This window comes from Streptopelia decaocto (genome assembly GCF_964273445.1).
Source record: "Streptopelia decaocto genome assembly, chromosome: 7".
NCBI classification, from domain to species: domain Eukaryota; kingdom Metazoa; phylum Chordata; class Aves; order Columbiformes; family Columbidae; genus Streptopelia; species Streptopelia decaocto.
Window position 1 is genome coordinate 12,192,135 of NC_138661.1, and position 19,456 is coordinate 12,211,590.

The 19,456-nt window shown below is 35.9% G+C and overlaps 1 protein-coding gene across 3 annotated transcripts in view; it reads right to left on the reverse strand.

The window, feature by feature from the left end:
• Positions 1 to 3,513: 3,513 nt before the first annotated feature.
• The window catches only part of PPP2R5C (protein phosphatase 2 regulatory subunit B'gamma), an 84,475-nt gene continuing 68,532 nt past the window's right edge, over positions 3,514 to 19,456 (reverse strand). For all 3 annotated transcript variants that reach the window (XM_082057955.1, XM_082057957.1, XM_082057956.1), the window contains 6 exons: positions 17,185 to 17,355; positions 16,507 to 16,634; positions 14,878 to 14,979; positions 11,998 to 12,070; positions 9,594 to 9,710; positions 3,514 to 6,429 (listed from right to left, as the gene is read on the reverse strand). In XM_082057955.1, coding sequence (XP_081914081.1) covers positions 6,298 to 6,429; positions 9,594 to 9,710; positions 11,998 to 12,070; positions 14,878 to 14,979; positions 16,507 to 16,634; positions 17,185 to 17,355 — 723 coding nt within the window. In that variant the 3' untranslated portion in view covers positions 3,514 to 6,297. The remainder of the gene's footprint in view (positions 6,430 to 9,593; positions 9,711 to 11,997; positions 12,071 to 14,877; positions 14,980 to 16,506; positions 16,635 to 17,184; positions 17,356 to 19,456) is intronic.

A 19,456-nucleotide genomic window follows, 5' to 3' on the forward strand; every position in this document is an offset into this window, starting at 1 on the left:
ATACCGAACCTCACATGCATTTCCTCAGGTGGATATCGTGCAAATGCACAGAGAGCCCCAGGCCCAGGATCTGTTCAGATGTTCTGCACAAGACACAAGAGCACTGGGGTAGGATACCCTGCCAAAGTCCTGACCTGTAAGCCACCTCACCAGTGTAACTCAGCATTAAAGCCCATATCTCCAGCTAGCACACCAGGAACCCAGAAACCCCAGACAGATACTTCAGCTCCTCCATTTCTACTGGGAAATAAGCATGCCTATGCTCAAGTAGGCTCCTAAGATGTTTAGGAGTTTAACTTCAAAAAAAACACTGATTTCTCAAGTAATAGAAATCTCAGACATTCTTGTCTGGAAGGAAAATGATCTATTCAGCAACTAAGATTCAATCACAAGCACCAGAACTGATAGGGGTGATTCACTGAAAACCAATCAAAACCATTTAATTCCCCCCCCCCCTCCCTAACCTTATTAGAAAGCCCTTAAAAAAAAAAAAAAAAGTGGTAGATACTCACCTGAACATTCTATTTTCAGAATACAGTTACTGAGATAGTGTGTAATACAGCACACTTATTTCTGTTTTCCAAAGTCTAGTTTGCTCACACCCTATCATCTTTCTATTAACACATGTAGGTTATGTGTCTCTCTTTCCTAAGCTGTCTCAATTCCACCAAGGCTACCCTGTACTGGTCCTGCCTGACTGCCTTCCAATGCGGGGAGAATGATCTACTTACATCCAGGTCTAATTAACAGTACAAGCCAAGCATTCAAAAAACACAGGTTAAATGAACATTCTGGCTTTCAGCGTGTTTGCTAAAACGGTGTTGATAATACTCTTAAGCAACCTAGATACATCTTGAGTATAGTTTGGCCTCTCTCAGGAGGTCAGCTCAAGCTATGGTTCCAAGTGCTCACATGCTCATTCTTCTAAAACAGCAGTCAGTCATCTGCTGCACCAAAATGTCACAACATTTTTGTAGCTTACAAAGCAAGATACAGTATTTCATTACTGTAAAACTACTGCCAGGAAAAAAGTATGTATTGGGAGACTAAGGAAGGTGAAGGAAGCAAGACAGAGGTAAGAAATAACTCAAGTAATTATTTATATACATTGCCACTGAATTACAGAGAAAGTAGCATCAAAAACCCCCAACAAGTCTCATCTTATTGTAGGTTATAAAACCAGAAATACTCCATGTGGCAAGGTTTCATGACATAAAAAAACAAGTCTAGGATTCTGATACTTAAATGCTAGGCTACTTGCAACTAAAAGCCAGTATAGGTCACTTTGTATTCCATTAGTCACTTTAGCCTTATCTACTTTGACAAAGGGAGTGGGAGGAAGATGATGTAATTAAAGGAAACTGAAGCAAAGACAAGACAAAGGAGCTTTTTTGCACAGGTTCTCATGCTCGGTTAAAGCCTGTGGAGAGAAAACACTTCAGTTTACTCCATCAGGGTGCAAAATAGTTTGCCTTGGTCTATCTCTAGTTAATTATGAATGTCCTTTTCTTGGCTACACAAAGACCTGGCCCTTCTCACAGGTATGTGAGAAGCCATTGAAATTAGCCATCCACAATGCAAGACTACCAATATGACACATTTCCCCTATAATTTAAGTAAATATGAGTATTTCAGAGAATTAGAACTAGAGCTTGTCAAGCCAGACAAGATTTGCTCCTGGCGAATGCCGTATAACATATGTAGAAAGAAAACCTTTTGCATAATAAAAGGAACAACTTCAGGAAAAAAAAAGCGGCAGCTGTGTTTTCCCCATATTTAATAAAAAATTTGGTAGCATTTCAGACAAAAAACAAAGCAAAAAATGCCAAACAAGTAACAGTCAGAGGAAATCACTTGCCTTCCCATCTCTAATCCTCGTGTATCTCTAATTCTTAAGCCAGAGTACTAGAAAGTTTCCTGCTATGGCAAGGCCTTTGTGCCAGCATGAACCCCACTAGTGTGGTCTTCTGGATCACAAAAATGCCTAAAATAGCTCAAGGCAGATTATGTGGACACTCTTCTCCCCCAGTAGCAAACCAGTGGGAGCCTGCTCCCCACAACAATCCAGGGTAAATGCTTCAGAAACTTCACATTGGGCATGTACAGTCCTCTGCTTGTGAACATGGTCCCAATATCACTGCTCAGAGAAAGCCGGCTGCAGTCATGCTGCTCTTCAGTTATGTGAGGAAGGAATAATGTATTACATTATCTTCTTTACCTCCACAGTGAATTCTCCCTTGAGAGATCTTTCATACAAATTTTTTGAGTACATCGAAGTTTTATTTTGTAAGGTAGAGGCAGCCCAAGCCTAGTCTCATCATATAAATACAACTGTAACCCAGGGAGACAGCAATATGGTAATTAGAATGGCATTTCTTCATTAGCTATATGCAGTCTGAGCCTCCGGAATCACCATGCACAGTTAAGGACAAAACTCAAGGAGCAGAAATGCTCCACTTTTAGATGGATGGCCCATAATGGGATGCAGAACAATCCTCTGGATAATCTGGAATCATAGCCATCTCCTGCAAGTACTGTTTCCAAGGCACTAAAATAGTCTCCATAAAACAAATCAACAAACCTCCAAACACAAGTATACTTGTACTACACACCAGCTCCTTCGTTTCCACTTCTAAAAAGCCAAACCAAGTGAGTGATGCCAAAATAGTTGTTAGTCAAAGCCTTTAAGCTTAATTCGCGTAGAGAGAAAGGATTAAATCTACCTCTCCCACCCCCTGAACATGTGTGCAACTCAATAAGGTATTTATATAGAAAACAATATCCCTACTGTCAGTATTTTAAAAATTATATTGAAAGGTACTTGACCCTAGCTTTGTAACCGGTAGGACTGAATTTTCAGTTGTTGCAATGTCTAGTTTTGGATTCATGATTAAGCTTGGCAGTACATGTGATGAGTTTACTTCTGAGCTCACGCAGAAAACACGCTATTATTTCAGTGAGCAAAGGCTTCATTTATAGCTCAAATACATTTCTAACTCAAGTCAGTTAGTCAGATACTGATCCCAGGCTTACAAATCCCCCCAACCCCACCACTCACTAGAAGTCAGCTTTATATAATTACCTTAGTTCTTCTGAAGACTTCCACGGATTCCACAGGGAAGACAACTCCTACTGCAGACTTTTTTTCCTATATCTTTGCCACCTGACCGTGTATCACCTATATATGTCGCCATGTACCACACTATAATCCCTCTTGGCTTGAAGCCTGTCAGTACAGAAGCGTTACAGAGGAAAATATTATGGTAGGAAAGGTACATCTTTCCTATTTGGAGATTTATCGAATTCCTTTCAGTACTGATAATAGTTTGAAAAGTTAAGTCTGCTTTTTCCACCAAATATCCATTATTCCTCCTTTTCTAGTAATGGCCTTTCCATATTTCTTTTCTTTTGTGGAATTTATGAAATTAATTTGTACCACTGATTCTGCAAGCAATGATAATCTGAACACCCCCCCAAACTCCCTGTGCTAAATTTACTTTCATGATGAACAAGTAAAATTCACATGTTCTTTATTTGTCCATATAATACACCATTTTTTTTTTTAAAGTTTTAAAATTAGATAAAAGCATATTAAATGACAGGTGTATGAAGTTCTTCAGAAACAATGCCAGAACAAAAAACTGCATTACAAAATGTTAAAAAATATGTAGGTACATTTGAACTTAACATTCCACTAACGCGTAATGTTACAGATATTGTCTAATGAAAAATAATTGTGCCACTTACCTATTTTTGCTATTTCTAGGAACTTTTTATTCTGTACATAGGACGATTCTGTACAAAATATGAAGTCTACATTTTTATTACTTATTACCATAAAACAAGGTACAATGTATGTACAATATTAAAATGAAGCCATACTAAAGCCACACTAAAAAGACACTTGTAATATTACTTTTGACATTCCTGATGTACAGGTGGAATTTTGGAAACGGGAGAAGATGTCAAACACAGAACTTTATGAAGAACAACAGTCACCAAAATTCTAATTTTTCCTCCTCTTCTTTTTGGATGTATTACTTTTAGAATGGTTTAGTACAGGATTATAAGAAGTATATAAATATTGATAATAAACATGCTAAACCATTAGTGGTGACAAATTTTGGAATATTGCCTAAGCAAATGTTCAGTGGCCCAAAACTTCAAATATGAATTTATGGTGAACTTTCAGCCTTCACAAATACCACAATATTTTGCTTTTTGGTGAGTGTTTATCTTCAATAAAGAACAGAAATAAAATCTAGACAGTAAAAGATGTTCTTATACGTTGAGCATCACACAATCAAACATTGATATACAGCTTTTTTTCTTTCCTTGAGTTAACATAATAATTCCTTTCAGCAACCTCTTGCACAAACATACTGAACACCCAAAATCAAAGGTAACTGATAATCTACCAGCTAAAGATGGAAGTTCAAACAATGGTATATCAAAATACATAGACACTGCTTTACACAACTAAAAAAAGCACCCTTTTTCCCTCAAAAGGAGAAGGCATCTTTAAACTGTTTTACTATAGTTTATCCTAATGGTAAAGCATATTCTTTTTCAAGTTTTACAGGAAATGTTTTCAGATGTCGTGGACATTCCACTTAAAGGTTGGGTTGATCTTGAACTTTAGTTATTGTAAGCCAATATTTACCACCCACAATTTTCTTCCAATAGACAACGCAACAAATATTGGGAATCGAATGTTAAATGCAACCAACAAACAGCAGGCACTACATCTGCACAAGGTTACTATGAATGTCTGCTTTGCGCATTTATTTTAATGGATGCAGGAGACATTATACTTCCTTAAAAAGTAAAACAAAACTATTTTTTAAAGAAGCCACGTTTTTATCTCTTTATGCATCAAGACATTAAACATTAAGTTATATCATGTTACTGCCAGAGACAAAATAAACTAATCACTCATTTAGAATAGCAGAACACGTTTCAAACAGCTTGTAAGCAGGATAAGTAAGTTAAAATACTGGCCACCCTGAGAGAAATCAAATATTGAAGACAAAGCACTATATTTTTAAAGAGATTTTCCTCCCGTGCTTTTCCATCTACAACAAAAAGCTCATTACATGCAAGTAATCTTGTGGAATATATAGCAGCATTTGAAGTTCATCAGCAACTTAGATGCATTTTTCAGTTCACTTGTGAGGTGTATTTGCAGCACATCTGCTCTTTACAGCTACAACAAAAAAGTATTTTCACGGTAAAATTATGGTCACTATCTCCTCAGCTCTTAGACTCACCTGAAAAGAAGAAAGGAATTCAAAAGTCTGTTCTTTTTCTTATTTTACTTTATTATATAAGCTTGTGATGATGTTTCCTGAAAGATTATGTTCATCTTTCAGATAAAAACTGATGCAACTGAAATCACGTGTAATATCTGCCACAGAATACTGAACTCCTAGAGCCCAAGAAAAATGCTGAGTATTAAAAGCTCAGATAAGGGAGAAAAGAGTGAAAGAACTTGAAAAAACTTAAAATGAAATTTTATATTCAGTCTATTCCCAGTCATAGTAAACAAATTTTCATTTTAGGAAAAATTCTTCTACCAGTTCGTATCTGGAATACTGGTGCTGTATTATACACTGAAGACTGGAAAATATGGCTTTAAATATACATAAAGTATTAGGACATGGTGTATATATATATAGATCTTTATCCAAGTAAAGGAGAAAAAAATTTACAGAACTCTTAGAAAGGAATGATGATTGAAGATTGTCATGGAAGTCACCAATTTCTAAGCCACGTTTTATACTATGAAAGAATAATTGTGTATTTTCAAAACTGCTGGTATATTACAAGACATCAATAATGTGGAAACAACTACAAAGTTGAGAAATCCTAGAAAAAGTTTAATACTTATATTTGAAGTATTATTACTTTTGAAAACACACATTTATCATTAGTACCAACTATTGGTCATTCACTTTAGATGGAAAGAGTTTATAGAATGCTTTTCTCAAACAGAACTATAAAAACTGCATGTTATTAGCTGGCTGGTACTATGATAACACCTCCAGGAAATTGTGTCCACTTGATTACAGTCAACCTAATATTCTGCATATGGAATTGGGTAATTTACCATTGTTTGAACTACTAATCTTGAGCTGCATACTCAATTTATTGCCTACAGAACTGGGTTGAAGAAAGCTTTGACTTTGTGTGTAACTGATTGGTATGGCACAAAAAAGTAAGTTCTACTGTAGAACTGAGTCCAGAAAAAAAAAAAAAATAGACGTTTCCTCCAAAATAATATTTGACTGTAATAGTTTAATGCCCATCATGTGATATTAATTCATCAGCTCTGCAATGTGATTCCAAGGCTTTCATGGTATAGATATCCTGAGGCAGTTCTGACTTGCGTCGCACAAGAGGACGATCTTTTTTCTGATCTTTCTGTGCCTGAAATAAAAATAGAACAAAGTGGGCCAAAAAGCTTAATTGCTAAACAATGACAAAATATTTATTGTATATCAGTATGCTCACTTTCAGGAAAAGAAATAAAAAACATATTGGAAAACGTTTATCCTTTCTCTTTACCCCACCAGCCACCCAGTTTCAAGCCTCAAAACCACTGTTTTGCTAAGTACAGAAGAAAAATTAGAAACGACTGACAAACTCTAAGCTATTAGCCGTCATGACATGACTACTATGATTATCACTTAACATTTTGTAAAGATAAAATCATCTCTCTTCTCACTTATTTTTCATTTTCATTTCTACATTTTCAATTTTCATTTTCATTTCTACATGAAGATAAATGCTCTGATGATAAATGCCTCTAATTACCCGCATTATGCACATATCTGAAAATTCTGCTGTATTATCTTACTGATGCTCTCTCAAAACCAGATATTATTCCTATCAGAGTACCTTGAAACTATATAATGGTATCTTTATGTAGTCCCTCTGACTGTCTCACCTACCCTGATTTGCCTGTTAGATCCATGATGCTTATTTGTGCCCTTTTAAAAAACTGATTGGCTTTTACTTAGCCATGAACTTAACCAGCAAGTTCAAAAACTTAGTAAGCCATGGTGGTCAAATTTTATTGTAGCAAAGAGCATTCAGTAAAAATCCTCAAATAGTCTGGTCTACTTTCCTCAGTCATTCCATCACCTCTTCAGTATGGACACTCTGCGATATCGCTAACCTCTGGTATATATCTTACTTTCACGGAAACCGTAAACATCTCCACATGGTTTATCACTTCCAAAGTTTTATTTCAAAAATAAACTAAGCTGCCCTTTAGACTTACCTTTTTTTTACACTGATAACCATAATACCTCATTTTAGCATCAATTTCTGATGGTACTTAGCAAGGGATCCATAACTGCCTCTCCAGTGTCCTCCCAAAGGTCGTTGCAAGAATGCTATCTGGCTTTCTTTCTGCAATACCCTAATCCTTCATCAAGTCCTTTTCTGCACGGTGACCCAGACCTATCAATCTTCTTACAAGCCCTATACTTCTTATAGATTCCTCTAATTTTTTCTAATAATAAGAATCCCTGGTTTAAACTGTTCTATTAGCTCTGCAAGGCCAGGATCTTTCACTTTGAAAAACGGGCTTATAACCTTCCAAACATCTCGTTTACTTCTGGCAGACTTTCTGAGCAAGGAAAACCAGGAAAGCATGCACTTGGAGACACAGCTGAAGAATGCTCAAACAGTTCCAACCCAAGCTGCAGAATTTTATTTAGTTTACAATTTGTTTCTTTTCCATTAGTGTCACTTTTTCATCTCCACCCCTTCTAAGAATCAGCGTGGGGTGGGGAAGGGGGAAATCACTCATCCACAGGAATGCAGTGTACTGGCTTCCCAGCTGAAACACTATCATGAAGCTGTATACAGCCCCAACATTACAGCTCTTGAAGTTGAATCCTTTGTAGAAAAGAAAGACCTAGGTAGAGTCCTTGGTTTTAGTTGGGGCTGCCACTACTGTTTGTGTGTTTTCTATTGTGTAATACAGGCCCAAATCCCCAAACACTTCCAGCAGCTGGGACTGGGGACTTTGTTCTTCACTGCTTGTCCCAACTACTAGTGTGTGTGTATATATAGACAGAGAGCGAGAGTTAGGACGCACGAGTTTGAATTTCCTCTGGCCAGGATGGAAAATGAACCAAGGTCTCATAAATCTTAAGAAAAAGGTTATGCACTAGAAAACAGCGTAGTAAAATATGGACACCACCATCAACAAAACTCTAAGGTAGTACATTTTTATGAAGAATCTCATATGCTCCTTTCTCTGCCAGAACTGCTTCTAGGCTCTGGAGTTACTGAATGGACACCCCTCTCCCCATCACAGGGGCCTGGCTAAGCTATCCAAGGCCTGAAGAAAGGCAGCGGTTTAGAAACTTTAGTCAGCCCAGTGCTCCTCACTGCCCAGCTCTAAGCAGCATTCCCATGCAGGGGAATGCCACCCTCCTTTATTGCCCTGGATAGGCGTGCAATTCAGCCACCGAGATTTACATATAATGCATTGGGTTCCACTCCAGAGGTAAGTGTTTAAAAACTAGCAATCACTGAGCATGTCTTGAAGGCATTCCAGCATTTCTTCTGATATCAACCTTCATCCAAAATGCCACAGGACAAATAAAAAAATATACTCTAATCTTGCAGGATAATGACTGGAATTTTAAGACAGTGATGTAGGGGGTTAGATGGACTGTATGCTTATTTTTATTAAATTTCTTGTTTGATACACTGGTTCAAGTAAACAGACTTTATCTCTGATCTCAACCAGTTTTTCAGCTCCAGATCATTTCTCTGGTCTTAAACTCTACTGGATTTATATATATTCATATTACTGATATTGCTACCAGATATCTTAGTGATACTGCAATGCTCCTGGCACCTCTCCATTTCCCATCAGCTCCAAGTTTAAATCTCTAGTTCGAATGTCAGGCGTCTGGTTCCACTTAACGGAAGTTAAATTAAAAATACCTGAAGATCACTAAGCATTAGCTAAAGACAAAACGATTGGGATGACCCTGAGAGTCCTTGCCCTGCAGTAGGTGATGGAACATAACAGATGGTGGACTGAGGAAGAAGACCCATGAGTGGGCAAGACAAATAAACACTTCACACATTTTTTTTGAAACACAGCTTTAAGCCACTAAGAAGGCTTTGAATAACAAGCAAAAATATCATCACTAGAATCTGGCTGTATTTTATATAAGTTTTCCTTATGAAAAAACAAAACTGTTATATAGAGATAGAAAATGACATGGCAGATTTTAGCCATATTTGTAACTATTCTTAAAGCATAGTCATTGTTCACGTAATGACACAAAAAGCTATTCTAAGTGAAAAGAAAATGAAAGTTGCTGTAAAAGAAATGTCAAAAGAGACCATACAGCAGATTCACAGGCATTAGCAATAACACTTGTATTCCTGGTTGCTACAGTATCACTTGAAAGTAGCAGTTCTAATGAAGTTTATTACTCTATGATAAATGGTTTCAGGGCTGAAAATATAACTCAAGTTTATGTCTAGGATTAACTGTTGCTTTAAAAAAAAAAGTAATTTGTAATTTAGAGTAATTTGTTATCTTCACATGGCTTTACCTGACAAGCCTCTTCTTTCACTGTCTTCTTCAGCATCTGCAAATCTTCAATTAAAGGCCCATCTGTTTCCATTGCAACAGGACTGTTCAGCAAACTCGTGTCACTATATGTTGGGTACTAATAAAACGCAAAGTGTTAAAATAATCATTCTTAGTAGTAGTACCTAAATAATAAGAGTGTATTTGAACATTTGAATGCTATGATTAGTTATTAGAGATTAGCTTCAATATCTTATGCTTCCAGGCACCAACTTACTACATTTTAAAATGGAACTCCAATACTTTCACCTGGCAGAGATGTCCCGTTGAAAAATACAGTCAGAACACAAAAGATACTCTTTGATTTTCTGAGACTGAATTTTAAAATATTCAGATTTTGCCAGTAACAAATGTCTACGTCGGCAATCATTTATCTGAAACTTTATTAATATGTTGTCTAGTGATTTGTGAACAGTGTAGCAAACCAAACTCAATGATTTTACTTTATGGCGCAATTTTGTGTTGGAAGAAAAAATACAATATTAAAGTGGCAAATATGGCCAATATATATTTAAAATAATTTTAAACCAAAGTAAAACAGCCATAAAAGTATTTTGGAAAGAAAAACCAAACATCTTGTAAAAACACTTGGATAGAATCGAAAGTTTACTATACAGATATATCAATATTTTAAATTCTATTCTAACTCAGAAGAGGTGTATGCGGTCTTGAAATCAAAACTCATTTATAAACACACACATTTTTTCATCCATTTTTCCATCCATTTTAGTATCTCAGTGTACCAGTAATTTAATGCAGTTGAGACAAAGAACAAAAAACCCTCACAGCAAGGATTTAACTAATAATTATCATGACCTAAAATCTTAAAATGTATTCTTGTGTCATGCAGAGTCAGGAATAATTCTGAACAAGAGCTGTCAGTAATCAGGCAAATGAAAAAGTTAACAGAAATTCCAAGAAAAAGAAAATTTTAAAAATCCATTATACAGAGTGCTAAAAGCATTAATATCCTAAAGTCAATTCAGTCGAGCACTCAGTGTTCAAATTAATAATTTTTCTTTTAAGTTGCTTCCAATTCCTAGCTCTCTTCAAGCTTACTATGCAGAACATACTGTACTCAGGTTGTGTAAACCGGTTTCACAAAAAACATACACAGTTATGAAAAATTACTTGGAAAGAAAAGGAAATTTATACTGTAGAGCTAGTTTTATTACTACAAGTCAATCCCCTTATTTAGTTAGGCATGCAATAGTTCATAATTTGTGACAGCAAACGACCACATATATCAAGTTCTCTTCAAGCAAGGCTTTTGTATGGCTTGCCCGATTAGAGGAATGATTTGTCACTGAACGTCAATTGCTGTTTTCATAGGAATGGTTATTTTTTTGATTATTTAAACTGATCTATTGTCAACTGACATTGTTTAACAATTTTTGAGTGGTGTAGTAACTGCACCCTGAGCAACGCCACAAAAAAAAATTATTGAATTTCTCCTCCTTAGAAAAAAAATTGTTCACACACTTTGTTTTAAAATAGCACTGAGATCACAAAGTAAGTGTCCCAGTTCTGTTTATAGACTGCCATTACTCCACTTTAAACTCAGCTAGACAATGTTGGAAAGACACAATACGGTAAGTTTCTTGCTGCAATATTGTAAAATTCTGGCTGCAAAGTAACTCAAATGTTTGGGGTTTTTTTCCCCCATAGCACCAATTGGTTTGATTGAGACAAAGGAAAACTGGCAGCACTCTCCAAGCAAATTAAGTAGCGGGGGAAAAAAACAAACACAAGCCAAACCATCCCCTTCTCCCATAATTTCAAGATATAATGAACAGTCTAAAGGATCTTTGCTTCTTTATCAAAATTTCAGTTACACCAAGTAATGCCTGACGGGATGTTTTCCTTTCAGTAAGGACCTAAGGTGCAGGTCCACCAGAAGACTGGCCCAATGCAAGTGTGAGAACAAATGCAGCAGACAAGAACATACAGTATTACTTTAATCCACTTAACACAGAGGAAAACTGACCAGTCAACTCACAGTTCGCAGAAAGATCTCTTTTGCAATATATTGTTTGTAAAACAGCTTTTCAAGAGAAACCAATTATGGGATCTCTATATTTTTCCATAATTTTGCACAATAATTTTTCAAACCGCAATACAATGTATCTCCTATTATAAGAAAAGGAACAAGTACTCCACATCATACTTTTCAGAAACCTTTTAAAAAAAATAATTACTTGCACAAGAGAAAGGTTACAAATTTTAAAAGTACTTTTATTGTGTATCTTTCATAATACAATTAGTGAAATTGCTTTATTTCCATGATCAGCCAGACCTGTTTCCCTCACTGATATTTAACAAAACTAAAGTATTTAAACATGAACATGTTAATCTTTTCTAAATACCTGGGGATTTGATTTGGCTAGATTTTCTATTTTAACCCAGGCTTCTTCCCGTTCCTTCAATTTTAGCTTCTCTCTGAAAAAAAAGATAGAAATCAAAATAGCAAAAGCAGCTTGGTGAAGCTTGCATTACAACTTGTATACTTTCTTAAACATGAAGAAATTCACTAGAAGAATTCAAAAGAATACATTATTTAGTTGTGCCTCTTTCAGCCTCCGGCCCAAAATACCACTTACTGTTGACAGGATAATTTGCATCATATCAGTAGCCCGTGATTGCAAAGCAACATTAAAAGGGGAAAAGCTTCTATTTTCTCCTGAAAACAAAGTGGCTGACACCCAGTTTATCTTTAATAACTGTACATTGTTAAAGGAGTAAAAAATACAAGAGTCTTGATCTATGTTGAAAGTGTGTTGTGTTTTAACTTTATAATACTTGAATCCTATATTGGAACGTAAGAAACTAGTATCTGACCATAAAAAAGGCAGATTGCTACTGGCAACAGTTTAAAAGAGTAGTTTAAAAAGAAAAGTAGTTTAAAGAAAAGGCCCAGAGACATTTTGAATTGAACACTAATGGAGAAGTATCTGACAAAACCACTCTGAATGAGGGAGTCACAAGCCAAGAGGGATGACATGGGATGCCTTTTTTGCCTCCTTTTTAATTTAAAGTAGGAAAGGTTTGTTTCCTTAGGCCTAACGTAATTCAAAATGGTAAAATCTAGGGGCTTCCTCCTTTCCTTCTTACAGATAAACAACTTATTGCAGAGACTAGAAGGAATACTTGTCTTTGGAAGGCAGTACAGTTTAAAAGGGCTTTTAGCTTAAAAGTGCTAAAAATGTTCTCAGGCTTCAATGCATACAGCAGGTGATACAAATGTAAAAAAAAAAAAAAAACACCCAAAAAACCCCAGTTATATTAAAGCATACGCACAGCTTGCCTCCAGCTCTCCATTAAGTTAAGTTTGGGCTGGGGTGGAAGAACTCTTTAGCCATCTTTTAAGTTCTTGTGAGGTGAGGGGTTTTTTTTTTTTGGTTTTGTTATTAGGTCACTCTGCCTTAGTTCACACTCAAAACACTACCCAAAAAACCCACAAAAAACCTCCAGAGAATAAAAGATTGCTTTCCTATTTAAAAGGGATTCTACTTATTTGCTAGGAGGGACAAGAGACTTACATATTATTTTTAAAACCAAGAAAAGTTCATATTTTGTTATCTCTAAACCCACCCATACATCTTAAAAATTTATTATACTACAAGCTCATTTCTACTCAAACTGTAATAAGGAACTTGAAAACTTGGGCAGATCAATCTACATCAAAAATCTGTACTACTTCCAGTACATTGATTTAAAATAGCTGTATAATTTGAACCACTACTTGAAGGGATCCCTGTTCACTCTGAAACTAAAAATAAAATTCAAATTCAAATGCAGGTATTTTCAGTATCCACTCCTAACTACACTCCTCAGTCCCTAAAATGAGAGCCAAACCATTAATACTTTTGACTTCTCAATCTCACTTCAGTAGTCTTTACAATATACTGAATATTCAAAAAATTATGTCTATTTAACAAAACTGGAAATAGGTGAACAAAAGACAAGTGACTTCATGATCATAACATTTAGCTGCCTTTTGGGGCATAAACCAGAAAAATTCTAGCTTCCAAATCCCTGCTCTGTTCATTGGCCTGTGCAAGAATATACTATACTGTCCTGGTTTTGTTTAAAACAAGACCAGTTCTCTTTTAGTGAATTTTCCTGTCAGTTCTTCTAAGTAACTGCACTTTTCTGAATCTGGCTGCATGTTTTTCAGACACCGTTCGCTCCAGAGCTGATAACAGTAGCAATGGTGTGCAGAAGAGGCCCAGGTTTAGACTTATTGCTATGGCAGCCAAGGTTACTGATACATTTTGTAGGTGCCGTGAGAGGGGCATATTTACAAGGTGGGGTGGACAGAACAGGTGACTAAAATTGACCAGCTAAGTATTCCATCCCATACACATAATACACCCTATGAAAGTGGGAGATGACGAGGGTTTCACTCTCCTTGACCACGGCTGGCATCTGAACAGGACCCCGCCTGTCATTCCTGTGATCCTAGGCCTAGTTCCAGACCCTGCGTCCCTGAATCCAGCTCTGGTTTACTGTGTTACGGTACCCAGTTCCACCACAGGCCCCCGTTGTGCTACCCTGGGAAATTCAAGATTGATTTTGCATATTTTGTATTATTCTCTCTATTTATTAGTGGCATTAGTAAAGCATTTTAAACTTTTTCCAACTTGGAAGTCTCTCTTCCTTTTCCTCGTGTGACCTTTCCTAGGGGAGGGGTGGGAGTAACAGAGAGCATCTGCCACGGTTTATTGTCACCCTGCATTAAACGGTGACATATGCTCAGCAGGATTCTTCTGGCAAATAATGTACAAATGCCCCTTATTACAACAGAATAACAAGTTCATTTTGGGGTAATTTTTAGAAAAACACGCACTTATGGTCACACACAATGCAATGCTGAAAAATATTGGAAAAGTGTTTTGGGAAGAACTGAGTGACAACATGGAAGAAAATAACACCAGATAAATAAACCACGCTAAAATAAACACAGGATGTAAACTAAACTGTTTAACGGATCTTTTACACTGGGCTCTGCAATCAGCAGTGTCCTTCTCACAAAATATTAATTTTTTAGGAAGATGGTGACCCCCAGGAGTATTAGGCCAAAGACTACACGAAGCATCCTATTCTTCAGGAGATTTTACAGTACATATATAACAAGAAGTTCAAATGGGCACAACTTCTCACTAAAGACACAGTCATTTTTCAGAGCGAAAGCACTCTGAACAAATTACTCAAGAAGGGACAGACACGCTGACACGAAAACTTACTTCAGTTTTTCTGCTTTAAATTGCTGTGTGCAGTCATCGAACAGTTTTTGGTTCATCTCCATGAAGAGTTTCAGAGCATTGTATATCAAGCCATGTATTGTCCTATAAGTAAAACTTCTGGTTGAAACTCAGAGTACTTTAAACTTTGAAATCTATTTTTTCTGGTCAACAGTAGCCAATAGCCTACATAACTGGAAAATTACATCATTTCAGAATAAGTGGGAACAAAACTAGTCAGTGGAAGTTTCAGTTTACTCTCAAAAGGGCTAATACAAGTACTAAAATTAATAACTTTGAATGCAGTTTTCTTTCTCTATAGTATTACTTGCCACTTGTGATGTTTGAACCTATTTTTTTGATACTAGATGTACCAATACAGGACTAGTTTTGAAATTTAGTTGCTGACACTAATCCAACTACAGTTATTAGAAAAAAATGTAAGATGAAATTCAAAATCTTGATGCAAGCACATTACTGGTAACTGACAAATTCAAGAAAAAAGTTAGTGATTAAAAGGAGCCTAGAAAAGACATAATTGATTTTGAAAACTGCCACGCAGCAACAACACTCACTTGAACAGAGTTATGCCAAGACTCTCTAAAGAAAAGTGTTAGAAAAGTGAAGTGGAAATCATCAGAAAAAAAATAAACAAAAATAATCTGTTATGAAGCACTTTGACAGAGTTATTTACAGCTCCAGTCTGTAACCATTGCTGATCATTAAATCCAAATAGTAATCAGTGACATGATTACTTTGTATCATACATCTGAGTTGCAAGTAAGAGAGCAGCTGTACTGGGTGGCATGACTTCTGCTTGGAATGAAATGAACGCGTGGCCCTGAGCCAGGGAAAAACAACCAGCAACAATCCACATTTCCTACACACAATTGCATCACGAATCAGAATTTCATTAATGAGTATATTATTTGTTACTGCTTACATCCAGTGAGAGTAACCAATCCCTTTAACATCACTTTGTCTTCCATTTATTTTTCCTGTGTGTAGTGGCGGATCAATTGTTGATCCTCAGCCAGCGCCAGACGGTGACACTCTCACCATCCCAGCAGTTGCACTGCAGCTCAGACAAAGAGGCGCTTTACAGCAGAACAGCTGCAGAAAGGAGCTGACCAGGACTGGTTTTGTGCGTGAGTACTATGTTATTGCGGGGAAAAAAGTGAAAATAGTCAATGGAGAAAGAAAACAAACTAAAAGGCTGGGGCAGGGGGGAAGGAAAAAGTGACCTGATCTACAACATATTCCAGTAGAATGCAGAAGAAATGCAAATCAGCAGAGGTTAGAGATCAGAAATCAAAGTTAGCCTTTAGAAGTATCTGGACTACAGATTAATGGGAAATTTGCTTTATATTAATAGAAATGTGTCATGGATTAGATGCACTAAAACACTGTTTTGTGTTTAACAAAAATAGGAAAAACTATCTTCCTCAATTCTTACTATTTCCTGACAATGCTGACAACAGTAGTCTCCTCCTCATCCAGCAACTTTCATGTCATAGAATAAGCAGCTCGACACACTGTTAAAACTAGCAACTCAAAGATCTGAACTGCTTTTAAGCCTAAAACTAGACGTAAATGAAGTAGCAGAGTTTTATTTGTACAAGAGTTTCTTACTTGTTCCAATGTGTCTTTGAATTCCGGTACAGGGATGGAAACATGATGGGTAAAATCTTTGCTGCATTATCACTAATTAAACTCATAATATATTCATTATTCCAGTAGTATAATGCTCGCTCCGCAACCTAAGAAGACATGAAAAAGGAACACTTCAGACAATCTCTTACAGAGCTAATAATTGAAATATTTGGCAAATATAAGGGAAAGGTAAGAAAGTTTGCAACTCAGATTTGGGTTTTTCTCTAGTGCAAATGGGAGTCATGGAGCTCATTGAAAAGGAGATGGAAAAATTGCCTTTTCCCTGATAGAAATATGATTCAAAGTATAACCTATGAACTCTGAAAATGAAGCAAAGAAATGTTTTCACAAAGAAAGATTATTTGTAGAACTCTATTACAAGCAGTGAAATGCAAACACAATGTACTGAAAGGGTTCAGGTACTGGTAACCAGTGAGCATTTAAGCTTTTATGTTAGACATAACACTAAAGTGAATCACCCAATTTGAATGCACATACTGCACTCCTGAAAGTAAATAATAAAACTAACATTTTGACACAGACGACTCTTTTTTTTTAACCAATTAAATTCATTACCGTGAATAATAGTTGGTAATGCCAGTAACAGCTCTGCTTTCTAAAAATCCTCATACTATTGTACATTCAGTAAGTACAGACCTGAAAGTGTGGACTGGACACACATTTGGCGAGCTGTCTGAAGAGAGGCTCCATAACCTTTACAAACTCAGATGGTTCAATAACATCTAAAATTTCTTCTAGTTCATTTAAAAACATGACTTCTTTTGGACTGTGAGTCTTTGGCCAGTATTTCAGCAGTGCCATTACAACCTGTAGAGACAAAGTAAACATAATCTTCACGATAATTTGACTTTACCTTGCACTAAGTTATATTTAATTAAGCGGTCTGATATTTTAAAGAGAACACAAAACTCAGATTTCTTGTCCCATGTGCCAGCAGTGATGAGATATGGTTCAGCGTCACAGAAATAACTGCTAATAGGTCTAAACCCACTTATTCAGAATACGAAGTTATATGTTCAAAAATAATAATCAAACGACTACAGAAAGTAAGCTGACATCTAACTTCACATGATCATCAACCTGAAGTGCAAATTTGCTACTATACTATTGGGAAAATTATCTGCCACTCAAGTGATAGCAGCTTTCAATCTCTTAATTGCTTGGAGGCATACTCCAAAGCTTAAGAAATTAAGTTCTACCATTATATTTTAAGAAAAGATTTACTATAAATACCCAAATTGATAAGTGACTGACTACTCTAGACATGTTACTCTTAAACGTCACGTCTTGTTTAATTGATTATATTACTGTAATCACGGTCTTAACTTTCTTGATTATTAAATGATTTACCCAGCTTGCTGAAGAAGTTTTTGCCGGGCAAACTATGAACGCTTGGAAGATCAGTGAGAGAAGTGGGGGTGGACTGGGGAGGAAAGGGCAAAGAAACTATGGGATCCATAAAATGTGCCACAAGAGGAAGCTGTCAGCCCATCGGCCCACAGCCCTTCAGAAACAGTCTATACATCTGCGCAAAAATATTTATGAAGTCTAACTGAAAAAAAAATTCTCTCATCTATAGAATATGCAAGTAGAAAAATTAAAATTTGAGAAGTGATACTACTTTAGCAGTTAAATATATTTAGAGGTATCTACTAGTGGAGTTATCAATTATACCATAACTTATTAAAGAATCTTCAAAAATACACCAAGCTATATTGAAGAAATAACAACTCGAGCTATTAGCCATTTCTGATTTAAGGAAAATGTGAGTAGACACAACTGTTTTTATTATAAAAGGATGACGATTTTTCTCAAAGATTGCAGATTTCAACCCAAAATATAAGATTTTAAAACTTTTTTTACTCCCTCCATACCATAAGAACAGTTTTTCATCTGTGGCAATAATGTGCCAAACAACATTCAAATAGGAGGACATCTTCCTCCAAAAATGACTGACATAGCAGTCAATCTTAAATTTAGATACTTTTGATGAGGAATTAATACAACCTTGAACATAGAAGCTTATAAATGCTTTTTGTTTCATAGTTAAAGATTAAAAAGCCACAAAGAACAAAACAATGAGTGTTTGTCTAGTCCTAGGTGAAGCATCAGAGGGGAAAAAAAAAACCAAAAACAAAACAAAAGAGTATGGGCTTATAGAAAAAAACTTTTAAAATGAAGTTTATATTTGTCGTCTTATAAGGTTTAAAAGTTGCAACAATTCATTAGCCTTTTTATCAGACAACTATTTTTTCCCCTCATTTGGGAAAAGCAGCAGTCTCCTGTTTTATGAAAGTGAGGACATTTTCATAGAAGTCCATCTTTTCATATTTAAGAACTATAAGCAATATTTAACATCATTGCAGACAACTCAGTGAAAAATCGGTGCATCTTTCATGTATGCATGATTGAATCATGAAAGCAGACACTATATGCCCTCAATGAAGCCTTGGAAAATTTATGCAGATTTTTTTAATGAGATGTCAAAAAGTCTCATATAACAATTATAAGGGGAAACAAAGTTTTACTTTGTGATGACTAGAATTTTTGGAAGGGGAGCTTAGTACTTTGGTGATGCATGTGCTAAGTTTTTAAAGAATGTTGTAATCATGTACTAATTTGGGATCAAAAAGGGAAACAGACTTACTTAGTTCAGATTTGTACAAGGAAATATGTAACATCCTAGCTGATGTCTCAAAGAAAGTTAAAATTTCAAGATCTCATATAACACATATGACAGAATGTCTGAGATTTTATATCTTCACAAATATTAAGTTCTACCATTATAAAAGCTCCAAGTAGAAGACAGTTCTTGCTTAGCTGCATACCTCATTTGTTTCATGAATCTCAGTTTCCCATTTTGCACCGGAAATGGTTATAATCTACTAACGTGCATTTTTCTTAATAG